Source organism: Mytilus californianus, unplaced genomic scaffold (assembly GCF_021869535.1).
Source record: "Mytilus californianus isolate M0D057914Y unplaced genomic scaffold, xbMytCali1.0.p SCAF_4, whole genome shotgun sequence".
Lineage (NCBI taxonomy): Eukaryota > Metazoa > Mollusca > Bivalvia > Mytilida > Mytilidae > Mytilus > Mytilus californianus.
The window spans coordinates 10,924,142-10,938,336 of NW_026262690.1; the positions used below are offsets into that span (position 1 = coordinate 10,924,142).

General features: G+C 30.6%; 1 protein-coding gene across 1 annotated transcript in view; it reads left to right on the forward strand.

The window, feature by feature from the left end:
• Positions 1-14,195, forward strand: part of LOC127737463 (A disintegrin and metalloproteinase with thrombospondin motifs adt-1-like) — a 94,117-nt gene that overhangs the window by 17,150 nt on the left and 62,772 nt on the right. Inside the window, exon 2 of the mRNA XM_052248174.1 lies at positions 6,778-6,989. Coding sequence (XP_052104134.1) covers positions 6,924-6,989 — 66 coding nt within the window. The 5' untranslated portion in view covers positions 6,778-6,923. The remainder of the gene's footprint in view (positions 1-6,777; positions 6,990-14,195) is intronic.

Below are 14,195 nucleotides of genomic sequence, written 5' to 3' on the forward strand. Positions count from 1 at the left end.
ATTTAAGAACAAAATGGCAGCTTTTGCAGAAGTTTTTCTGTCAAAAAGACTTTTTACTTTCTGGATTTTTTCACTTTAAAAAGATGCAAAAACTTTATGAAAGGAGTAGACAGTGCTCAATAAATCATACCAAAAGTATTTAAGGAAAGTTTTACCCTTTCTCTGACATCGTCGTCTCGTCCATTTTTTGAAGCATCTAAGACTATTTCATTACTTTTTCGAGTTTACAACTAAACTGTTGAACCTGTATTGTTTTGAAAAAAGTATTCCCGTTGTCCAGGGGTTAATTACAAGCCCGTATTTTACGGTAACTTGTCCTTGCATCGCTATGTTCAAAATCGAATAGAGGTTAACTAAACGAAAAATTCTTGTACATAAATATAAATTATCGAGATTTGCCATGCACTTTTCAATATCTATTAATTAAATATTATTTTAAAATCAATGTTAACAGTGGATGGCTTGGATTAGGAATGGCATTGAATGATTCATAGAGAAACAGCCATTAGTCCATAATCATTCTGAATTTTGTTAATGTAAACAGGAAGTTGCGTAAGGGAGACAATTTTGGTAGACAAAAGTGCTAAAACTAGTATTGTCAAATCTTGTAAAATATTTCTGGCGGCAATAATTCAAATATTAATAAAATTACAAAACACATCTTTTAAAGGTGGTTGTAATGTTTCAATTGGCAAACATTTCTTTATTGATAATCCACCTTTAGTAATAAAAAAAAGACTTCTTAAAAAAAAAAGATTTCTATCATATTCATCTTGGAATATGATCAAATATGTTAGCCTTTTTTAAACATATCTTTAATGACATTTCGGTACTTATTGAAAGAGTAATTCCATTTCTTCCTTCGATATAAAAGGAAATACCAATTTTAATTGCAAAATTGTAATTTGATAGATGTGAATAAAAGTTAATGAAAACTCTGGAGGATAGTTATCAGACTGTTATCTCATTGGCAATCATAACACAACTCCTTATTTTAATATGGGCTAATTATTTGAAATAAATGACTAACAAACATTAAATCATTTGAAAAAAAATAATTCTGCAATAATTTATGTTGTCATTTTAAGATTTCAGTTTATATATATATCAACAATAACAGTGGCGAATCCAGAACTTTTTATAGAGGGGTGGTGGGTGGGGGATGGGGGCACTGACTGACCTAAAGGGGGGGGGGGGGGGGCTCCAGTCATGGTTCAGTGATTCCCTATAATATAATCAACCAAATGTTTCCCACAAAAGGGAAGACCCGGGACCCCAGGGCCCCGCTGGATCCGCCTATGAATAAGTTGTATAATGGTGTCACTATGTTTGTAATTGTCAAACTAGTATAATAATAATAATAATAATAATAATAATAATAATAATAATAATAAATTCTTTATTTAAAGAGGGTAAACACAGTTAGTTACAATTACTAATCTTCCCTGAGGCCCTCATATACAATACCAGTAAAAAAATAATAATAAGAGAAAAAAAGCAAACATACAACATATTAACACATAGTCAGTTCACAATCGTATAGTCGTGATTCTTCAGTGTATATGTACCATTAGAACATATAAAACAGTTACAGTGCGCATGTAGTAAATAGATATTATATACAAATCAAAATCATACATTCTAAAAAAGTAATAGTTGCAATCATGTCAAGACTAAATATTGGGACTGCCTCAAGTATCGTTTTATAGTTTGTTTAAAACAAAAAGTGTTTTGCACTTTACGCATTTCATATGGTAGTCCGTTCAATAAAACTGATCTAGAATAAGCAAAAGATTTTTTAAACAGTTCAGTTTTTGGCTTAGGAACTATCAAATTACCTTGAGTAACACCCCTGAAAGTATAAGGATTATTAACAGATATAAGTTGAAACTTTTGACGTAGGTACTGTGGTGCTTCTTTCCGCATACATTTATATAGCAGTAAATATTTGTGGTATTTGATTCTATTTTCTACTGTCATCCATCCAAGTTCTTTAAATAAGGGGGCTGATTGGGATAAAGGGTCTGCATCAAGAATTAATCCTGCTGCTCTTTTCAGAAGTTTTAATATTCTTATTATCCATTCATTTTTACTTTCTACCCAAACAATACAGAAGTAATCGATGAGCGGCGAATATACCCATTATAATTGCAATCTTAAAATTTCTTTAATTTAGTATAACAATACTATTGTCTAAATCTACAGAAATTAATCATGCTTTAACAGAAATAACAATGTCACTAGGTCACCTGTAACTTTTCTCTAAATAAGGACTATGTGGGGTATAAGAGCTTTCTTACTACAGGCTCTTCATAATCATTTTGTTAAATAATTCTACAAAGAAGGTGATAGTCTGTTAATGTATCCTTGTCTAAGAATAATGAAATTGCAAGAAACAAATTCACATATTACTTTGAATATTGTAGATTGTTCAAGTAGTCTTGATCTATTTCTTTGTACAACAGAACAACAAGTAGTCATCTTCAATTCACACACATATATATATATATCTTGACAAACAAATAAAACAGCCATTGACATTGAAAACAATTCATATCTATTCTATTGTCAGTCAGCCTACCTACCATGAATTGAAAAGTCTCCTAAGAATCAGTAGGTAAATTATGTGAAAATCAAGACTTGCATAAAAATATACCAATATTAGAGACAATGGCGTCATTTTTCCTCAGAGCTTTCAGCTCTTTGATTTTGTATCCTTTTTATGTACATGTTGGTAATCAGGATAAGATAAATTGATGACAGCATGTGTTTGAAGACTTTGAATATAACATTATACAATTATTGATTAGTCTTGAATACTGTTTACCTCTGCCCTAGACTGGTTTTTTTTGGGAGTTGGTCGAGACCTTATGAACAAGCGACATTTCAAGTATAACATAGAAGGGAATCTGAATGCTTGTTGTCCTAAAATATATGATGTCTTTCTAACATGATCAAACAAAGAGTGAAGTGTCAGAATGGAAGATTCCTTATAAACAAAGGAAATAATTAATTATTGTTATTAATTGATTTAATGTTTATAGATAGTGACTAATATTAAAGGCAAACACAATACAAATGTTTTATTATTTTGAGTTTGAAATGAACAAACAAAACGTGACATAAATCGAAGATTAATGTTTATTTTAAAAATAACGGATTTTGTTGAATTAGAATATTTTAATTTGATTTACAGATTAAAACAGAATACACGCATCATTGCAAATTGAAGGATTTATTAATTAAAAATTCGGAAAATGATGTATTTAACATATTTTATTGATAAATTTGGTATTTGAGGAATTTAAGTTTAGCATAGTGGGTTAAATTGGATAAGAAATAATAATATAATAATACTCATAACTTCATTTGTGTATATCTTTTATGGTGAATTCATCACTAATTTTCAAGACTCGGGGTGACTATGAGCATGGTATATTGTATACACACCTATCTGTTGATGAAGACTGTATATATATCTGTAAATGGTTTCTTGTTTTATTTGTTGGGTTGCTGTATCTCATATCATATTTTTACATTTTATTTATGAGATCGCGCATATGAGAGGTTTATTGCTAATTGACTAGCTTTGATTGAAAATGAACTAAGCGTCTTTCCATATATTATTCTATTATTTACTATTATTTATTACAAAAAAGCGTTTTTAGAGCTGTCATGATAATTAAAGTTTTGTTCATTCATTACACATATTTTCAACATGCATATTTCTTCTCTTTTTTAATATCAGAATCAATGCCTAAGTACATTTAGCAATTGTTTTTGGTTTAAATTAATTTCTAGTCAATAAATATGACTACAAAAAGTTGACAGGTGCTATGGGAACCATGGAGTGAAAGGAAAGAACAAAAACTTAAAAAATGAATGTTTGATGTAAAATCAAAAAACGTTCACGAAGAAACCAGCACGTACCAATACGTTCATGGCACATTTAATATTATTACAATGACTCCACATGACCTTAAAACATTATTTGTATTATACCATTGATTTCATTAAAACTGATGTATATGAAACCTTAACTTTTTCATAACTTTTGTATGAGACCGCACCCTTAAGCAATAAAAATAATACAATATGAACTGCTTTGACTTGAAAGATTTGACAACCTCTAATCCAATACAAAAATGAATAAATCATGTTTCTGATTCATAAAAATACGCACATTTAGACAGGTTCATTCGAAAAAGCCGCTTCAAGTTAGCTTTTTTTAGTTGGTAATTAGTCGTCTTTTGAAAATTGTTTTACGTCGCCTTAAAGGTGTTTGGAAAGTGCCTGAAAATGTTGGTAAAATTTATAAATATTAGTTTTACAGCATTGCGAAGTTACTTCGACAGTAGTTAAGACCATACGTCTGAATTGATTTGGTGCGTTCAATTAATCACTTGAATTTGTAAATGTACTAGAGTTCTAGTTGATAAAATGTACTGGTGGCCTTGGGTTGTTTTCTGCTCTTTGGTCGAGTTGTCGTCTCATTGACACATTCCCCGTTTCCATTCTCAATTCCAATGAAAAAATGGTTTGTTGTCACGTTTCCCGATAGTGAATTACAAATCAGACATAACGGAAACTGTACTTTTTCAAACTAAAACCAAAGTGTTCGTCAACTGGTTTTGGTAAGAAACGTATCGTTCAATTAACTACAAAGGAGTATAATCGATAAGGGCCCATATTACTATAATTTTTCAAATTATGATTTTATTCCATTTTCCTAATTTATCATTTATATGTAAGCCATTAGTCTTTTTATATTAAATTTACACATCAAATATCTTTTTATGACTTCAAAGTTAAATCCACTTAAAACAATCAAATTTCCACTGGTTGTCAGAACATTCTAATTGTTAACGTTTTAAATATATCGTCGACAAAAACCGTTCTAGTTCATTTACTCATCTAAATATTAACTTTTCTTCTTGATGATGGCGATGATGATGATATGTTGCATAACGTCAATTGGCCATTAACATATCATACATATACCAGAACGAGAACATAATGTGATGTGAATAAGAACCCGGCCTTGTAGTACACCGACACACTGAGCCGGATGTTTAACGTGCTAGTTCAAAAGACAATACATGTCATTCTACCCGACTCCAAGCCACCAGTTTTTACTTAACTCCTAATGCCTAATGCTTATCTGTGAAGCAACACATATCAATTTTCAGGTTGTCAGATTGACCCGTATTGGGGTCAACACCACGACCTTCCACGAATGCACAGGACGAGCACGGTATTATTTGAAAAGATGGACTCGATAAAGGGATCGAATATTACCCTTAACACATCTAGTCCCTCTTTAATGTGTGCGGAATGCCTTATTCAGGAAATTATTTCTCGTTTTCATCGATTTTTACATAATTAGTAGCTTCCACATAAATCTTATTCCTAAACTTGATCGTAAGTAATACAGAAATATTTATAACCAATAACGAGTATTTTTCTTATCGTAAGATTTTTGTGAAAACGAGAGTGTCATCAAGTAAAAATACAACGTAAAAGTATCCAAATTGCACCTATTTTGCATAAAAAGCTACGAATATCTGATTTCTTAGAGAATAATTCGTATAGTTTTCATATATCATTATGCACGTATTTTTACATATCTAAATATTCTTCTAGATACACAAAACTTTCACATTATATATCAACAGACGAAAAGTCAAGTAAAAAAAGTTAAATTACGGAACGTTGCATGCGACGTCTACAAAAAGTCGACTTTTAAAAAATGAGATATTAAAATATGTGACAGACATCCTTTCATAAAAAATGCATGGACTATTTTCAAATTATTTAAGAAATGTGAATAATAAAACAAAACAACAGTTATTCAATTTTTACGGATATGTAGTTAACCATGGGTGCAATCTATTGGTGTTCCTCAATACAGAATCTTGGCTCGTTTCAATGATTCAGTATGGATTCAAAATTCAATTTGTTAAAATATATAGTAAATCAGGTTAGATCTATCAAATACATATATAATGGACACACTTTTGTCTGATCCTAAATAAATTAAAGCTAAAACAAATCTGTCAAAATAGGTGCAAAGTTGGTACCCTCACGTTTACTGTCATAGACGCATTCACATGGTGCATTATCACGTGCATTTCAAATGTCACAATGCTTTTGTTATAACGTCAATGTTAGAGCCGATTGTTCAATGACTTTATTGGCGAAACTCATTCTTAAAAAGGAACTCGAAATTGTTACGTCACATTCATACATCAATTTACCATAAAGCGTTACATTAACAGATCATGCATACATGCAAAAGGTAAGAAATCAGCACTTTGAGGAACATGAACATCAGGAATGTTACACCTTGCGTTTCTGTAACTGATGTCGATAAATATCATTACTCTACATGTTAGTACGTCATTTCTGGCTGTAACAGATTTTGTTTGTTTGGTTCCAGCCACAGTCATTACACGTATTTTGAATGTATTTAATTTTACACTAAAGTGTACATAATTCAATATTTCATATTTAATTTAGAAAATGTATTTGCTAAAAAATATTTAAAGATCGTGTTAAATCAACTAAACAAGAGATACATCTATTCATAAATGCAAATATCAAATATTTGAGAAAATAACTCGAAACTTTTAAATTTCATTAAATCGATAAGATAAATTGATAGTTTTTATTAGAATGGTTTTCAAAGATATATTATTATATGCTAAAATTGTTACGTAAAAATGAAATAAGTGTTTTTATAAGTTATGAAAATTAAATACCGCCTTCTCTTTTCAGTTACAGTTTTTGATTTTCTATAAGAACCAATCTAGATGAAGCAACGATTGACTTGAAAAATTTACATGAAATCGACTTGGGTATAAAATAGATGGAATACGGCGTTTTAGTCTTTTGATAACTTAACAAACAGGCAGTGCATAAGAATGCCTACAGATCAAAGATTGAACATTATTCTCGTTTTGATTTTATGTATCAACAGCAAAGTTTTGGTAAGTTTCGTCTCGTTGTACATGTTGTATACTAACTCTCTCATATTTTGTAATTTGTGTGTACTTATAAAATATTCAACTTTGATTATCTTTGGAGAAGACAGCAAATATTCCCAAAAGATTTTATCATCATTATTTATTTATGTATTTCTTTCTTTCTTTCTTTCTTAATTTATATACATATATGTTTATTTATTTATTTATTTATTTATTTATTTATTTATTTATTTATTTGTTTGTTTTTTTTTTTTATTTATTTATTTAGACGTACATTACGTAGACATTTTTGGTTAACACTTGTTTGTCATTAATAGTCAATTTAACGACTTCAAGTATTACTGAGATTTCATGTTTTTCTTCGCATTATATCCGTGTTATCGCTTAATTTCTAATTTATAACATCCCCTGGAAAATCCCTTTTCAGAATACTACTGTCATATAATTTTTGCAGTTGAACAAAAATACCTTGAGTGTAGAATTATCTTCTTTTTTAACGCTATTATTACACATCAACGATGTTCTTTACAATACTTTCCCGGTAGGTTGAATTTTTCAACGATAATGACATGTATCAACAACAAGAAAACAACCCACTCAGATGTCATCGTACAATCTTTATCGACGATTAAGAACCCGCAACTTTCCTCTCAGTATTCAAAACGATATGCCAGAGAGGTCACATAATTGTAGGAGGCAGATACATATATAGCGGGCTGAAACAGTTATACAAAAACTCAATTATTTAAATCAAGTTAAATTAAAAGATAAATAAAAAAATCCCAATAAAAATTTAAAACAAGAACAAAAAAGATAAAGCATTATTTTAAAATATTGTACAACAAGAATATACCCATTTTGCATCTACATAGATCTCAAATGAGATTGTCATCTATTTACAAAGAAAGTGTAAGAAAATCTGATCAATGGAGTACATATCAACTGGTGACCGTTGCTCTTCTTTGCAGAGTATAAGTAGTAGTTATAGTAGTAATTCGTTTGGATTACAAGCAGCATCAGTATATAGGAAAACTTCTCTGAATTCTATGAATTTACAAATGATGAAATATCATGTTCGACTGCTACCACCAAAAACATTGTCTGTCTTTAGTTTTTTTCTTGGTTGGTCACTGTCTCGTTTGCGTATACACCACATCTTCAGTTTTCATGCTAATAGTGACATAACAAGATCATGATCAATAAACAAAGAAACAAACGAAGAAAACAAAACTGAAGATATTTTTTTTTAAATTTCAAAACAACCCACACTCATTACTGATCGATAACATCATTTGTTAATGAAAGTCCAGAAATGTTCTGGTATATAGTTTTGAATTTAAACGTAGAATGGTCGTTAATATGTTATATCATTCTAATAATTAATTTTCCACATTGTATGGATCTATAGAAAATTACTTATTTAGAATCCGAAAAAAAAAAACACTTCCGACCAAGCATAAAACATATTTGCATTGGTAATGAAAATGATATTAAATCGATCGTTTATTGTTATTTTCATCTTAAAGGCGCGAAAAACACAATTTGTTAGAAGGTCAATATTTGCACCCATGTTTGCAGTTGAAACTCTAAACACTGCAATTGTTTTGTTTCGTCTAAAGTATACTACTTTACGGCTAAGTCATTACACAATTGATTAATGAAAGCACAAAACCTATGAATTGATTTTTATTACTATAACAGTAACTTTCTCTTTCTTTTAGTTATATGTACTTTGCATCGAATTACTTGCGGTGTTGTAGTTTTTAAGATTCCATTGGATAAAAAAAGAATGAATCAAAACTTCACCGGCTATAAGTATATAAACTATGACCCTTCTTAAAAATTGTCCCACAATCCAAATAAAAATACACAAAGAACGAAAAATCTTAAAATTTTCAATCGTATGATGTTTTACCTTTTTGTTGTTAAAAAAAACATAACATATGTATATAACCTCTAACTGAATTTTATGCAAACTATTCAAGTCGTGACCGACATCACTGATTGAGTTTAAATACTTATTAAATCGAATTTTTCTGACTTGTTAACATTTTGACAGTTTGACACGGTTCATTTTTTTGGCATTAGAAAATGTCAAGTTTTTGACAATTTTGAAGTAAAAGTCTTGTTATTGATTAATCATTGTCACAGTAATTAGATACGTCATAAAATCTTCTAGACCCGTAAGTATCGGTCGCATCAAACTTTTTTAAAAACAGAAATCAATAAAGAATTTGAAGAGAATTGAAAAAAAATGCCATATTTGGCTTATGATACCTATGCCTTCAATGAGTAAGGCAGAAAAACAGTATTTTGATTGGACGTAAAAGTCCTTGGTTTAAGATGGTTGGACATGATAGTAGTGTATACTTTTAAGCAATGATCTAGATGTTTGTTTTCCGGCATTTGTATTCGTGTTATTTTGTTTACCAATACATGTAAAAAGGTCAATACACGTGGGTCCGTATTGGTTTATAATTGATTTTTTCACATTCACATAATGAATTCCATCTTTGTCTTTTGATTAGAAATATATATATAGAATGAGGGAAATGATTTTCAACATGCACTAAAATGACACATGTACGCGTGAGTTAGAGGATAATTTAAAATGTCTTCATACAGGGGTGTGGTATTTTCCATTTTCGATTGCTTTCCTCCAGTCTAAACAAAAGTTTCCAAACAATATTTGAAGATATCAAACGAAAGGTTCTCATACCTCAAAACATTGTCTTTTATCATATTTCAATCGGTTTATCATTTACAAAATTTTCTAGTTAAGATATTACTGCAGCTTGATAAAACCTGTCATTTAATGTTTCTATTATATCAGATTCATTCAGCTCATAAGTGTAAAAGAGGGACGAAAGATACCAGAGGGACAGTCAAACTCATAGATCGAAAACAAACTGACAACGTCATGGCCAAAAATAAAAAGACAAACAGACAAATAATAGTACAGATGACACAACATAGAAAACTAAAGACTAAGCAACACGAACCCCACCAAAAACTGGGTGTAATGTAGATTGTGAATGACTATTGTAGAGCCGATGAATACTACACTATTGTTTTCATATTGACCTATAAAAAAGAGTTGTAGAAAAAATTCAGAATCTAAGGAAAGCGAAATTTTCTGAAATTGGAACATTTTCTTAAATTCTCATTTACAAACGTCTGTACTTACATCTGTACAAACCTGCCTAAGTAAGATATTCAAACAATTTATGCTACTAGTAATAGAGTACACGTATACTATTATTTTGTATAATCTAACTTATGTGATTCGTTTAGTACGATTCACATGTTCAACTGTATTTTCAAAGGTAGACTCGTGTTCAATCTACAAAAGACTCATAAGAGACGCTCGAAACAAAAATGATTAAAAAAGCCAAATAAGATACGAAGTTGAAGAGCATTGAGGCCCCAAAATTCCGAAAGGTTTTGTCAAATACAGCTAATTATATATTAACCTCGTTATGTCGAAGTCAAAGGGACCGCACCAAAGTATTCGACTTATCCGAGGTTCGACTCATCCGAGGTCGAGTGTGTCGTCATAAATCTGGAATGCATGACATACTGTATGACATTTGTGTAAACTAGATACTTTGAACAGTGGGCCTTTTTTATGAGACTTTATGATTGTGTATTCAATCTCCATATTTTTTAGTCCTTCATAATATTTAAACACACAAGTACAGATACAAATCATGCACAAATAAAATCAATAGTTTACACAAATATTTACAACGGTAAGTCACTATAAATTATGAACTCGTGGAACGAAACAAGTTCTGAATGGTCTCTGAGGTATCTGATGAGGTTGTGTGCTTTACAATAAATAATAATGAGTTTATAAATTGTTTTTATCCTTTTATTTATTGTAATTAATGAATTTTAATTCTAACTATTCATTTAATATCGGCTTGGGTCATTCTAAGTCTAGGTTAGTCTATGGAAAGGGATGTTCTATGAAATTTAGAGCGAGGGGCTTGCCCCGAGCTCTTAATTTCATAGTATATACCTTTTCATAGACTATCCAATTTAGCATATATTTACAACTCGAGTAAACTTTTAATTGGTCCATTGATAGTTTATTTTGGCTGACTACTTGTATTACTGGTGTTTGTAAAACGTAGCTCATTAACGAAGTTTGATAAATCTACTCACAAGTATCATTGTAAAATATGTGATTTTAAAAGGCCCTTGACCCCAGAATGAAAAGATGGTAGCTGCTGGTGTAAGTATGTTTATTCATATAGAGTTGTGCTTTACTATACATGCACTTCTTTACATGGTAAGATGACAAAAAAAATTGACCAAAAGCAGGCAATAATTAAATTGCAGTGGAAGCTTTACATGTCTTGTAAACATTTTACAATTTCACAGTAAAACTAAAGCTATAATAAATTGGAAACATATAGATAGTATGCAGTGGCGGATCTAAGGGGGTGGGGGTCCGGGGGTTTGAAAAATGCTTTTGAATGGGGACATATGATTGGAACCCCCTTTTATCCTGGGTTGGAACACCCTTTTGAAAATGGCTGGATCCGCACCTGGTATGTTCCCATAGATAGTCTAGTGAATAGTCATTAAAAAGCAACTACCAATAGATCAAAGATACTAGGGTTTATGTTTTTTTTTTATTTCAAAGTAAAAAAACTAAAAGATTTATCAGAACATGTATATATATAGGTGGCACATTCTCTTCAGACATTATCACGGTTTTTCAATTCATGACATCGTCCTAAACATGCATGAAATATGTGCCACTTGACATTAAGCAACCAATATTCAATCAATTCATGACGAAATAGATGAAGTTGCCTTAATTTCCCTTCACAAGGTTTCATAGTACACGCTTTTTTGTGTACGAGTAATTGGATGGATGATAAATTATCACAATTTTAAGATGGCGTTGTACTCTAATCAAGGTATACAGAACCATATTTGTTACTTTTTATCTAAATAAAAAAAACTTGCAATCGTCAAAAACATTTTTTAGATCCAGAGATTTTATTAGCAGGATATTTAAAAATCAATGTGAAAACTAATTACAAACTATTTAATTCAATTTGGAACACAGCATTTTATTTCAAAATAGCCAGTGGCATTTTTTGTTTTAAAATCTTGATTACGATACAATGAAATCTTACCCTTGTGGTCATTCATGCGTAGTTACTTAGTACACGGAAAAAGTATGTACTATGAAAATTAGAAGGCAAATTCAAGCAATTTGATTGGACGAGAAGTTGTAAGTATGTGCTAATACGTTTCGTTTTTATGTCAGGTGAAATATGTTAAACACACTAACGTTTCGCTTGGATGATCAACAAAGGTGTATTTACCTGTCATTTTGAATATTATACAACAAGTATGTTTACTCAGCTTTTATCTCTTTTGAAAATGATTAGGTCACATAAGAAATACATCGGATTTGAATTTTAATCATTAGGTCTGCATCTTTCGAAAATTCTTACTTTCGAACTTCGAGACATCGGGGTCAATTTACATTAATTTTACATCGACGGGACTATAAAATCTGCTCGACTTAACCGAGTATTCAACCGAATACAACCGAGTTCGACACAATGAGGTTCGACTGTGTAAGGGAAACTATTCCTGGGGTAGAAAATCTTTAGTATTTTTTAAAATTCAAAGTTTCATTAAAGTTAATTTATAATTATGACCATATCATTGATAATTCATGTCAGCACAGAAGTGCTGACTACTGGGCTGGTAATATTATCCGGGAGAAACCTCCACCAGCAATGACATCGACCCAGTGGTTGTAAATTAACTCATTATAGATACCAGGATTAAACTGTTGTACGCCAAACGGGAGCTTCACAACAAGAATGAAAAAAGCTTGCATTATCCACTAACTTTACTATATTGATTAATTTCTCTCATTGAATTATTCAAAGTTTTATGACTCCACATTATATGTTGATCACATCTATAATATTTAACTTAACGAAAAGACACCACAGACAGAGTAAAATATGTTTCATCATGGAACATTAGGAGACGTGGTATGATTTTTAATGAGGCAACGATAAATAAGATACAACAGGACGAGAATATAAACAAAAGAAGGTTACCGTGTTGCCTTAAAACAACGAGAAAGGGTCTTTTTAGTTTTTACCAAGTATGAAGTGTCCTTACCTAAAGCGTTGGCCATTTTGTTTTAAGAAATAAATTTGGACTTGTTGTTTAAATCTATCCTTAAGTTTAGCATAATGAAGACAAGTGGAAGGGTGCTTTTCATTCCGGTTGTAATTGCTGATCAAATAAAACTTAAAATGAAAGTTCGGTTTGGGTCAGTACGACTGCTAGACCTTTACATGGTGGACGAAAAAACCCGGTCGGTTTTTTGTTTCTATTCGGGATTTTTCGTAAACATACAAATCGTACAAATTCCCGCAAATTTGTATATCTAATCACCGAAAAGTATAATAATAAAAAAAAAACAAAGTCATGCATCAATAAACTTCGGTATCTCATCAGATAGCACCTATTTCAAATAAATTTTGAAAGAAGATTCGAGGAGAAAAGCGATATTGCATGTACAGTATAACTATAAGTATCATTATACTTTCTAAAGTAAACATTTATTAAATACGAATGATACTAACGTCATGTTTAACTTTCCATCTACAAAAATAATTGTTTCCTAATCTAAACTAGAATAACTCATAAGGAAAAATAACTATTTTTGAAGTATGCATGTAGTAAAAATAGCCCTTATGAATTCTGGGCGGTTTTGCAAGGCGAAGAAAAAACTGCTGGTCAAAATAGGGCGGCCTCAATTTTCGGTGCATTTCTGATTAAGACAAAGAAATATTTTACAACAAAAAAAAGAATCAATTATGGCCTTCATTAAAAGTTGATGTCAAAATTATTAAATCTTGAATTTGTTTTGTTAAAGGCCGTTAATGTGTTATTAAAAACCTTAAGTAAAGCGAAATAATAAAGCGATATTTATATAACAATGACTATCTGATCTGTACGCTTTGTCTTCTGCGTAATTTAACAAGGTCATGACACTCAATTCTCTTTTTCATGTAAATAATCGGGCTTTTCAAAATATTTCATATAAATCCCATTTTTAACTTAAATAAAGGCAACAGTAGTATACCGCTGTTCGAAATTCATAAATCGATTGAAAAAAAAAAAAAAAAAAAATCCGGGTTACAAACTAAAACT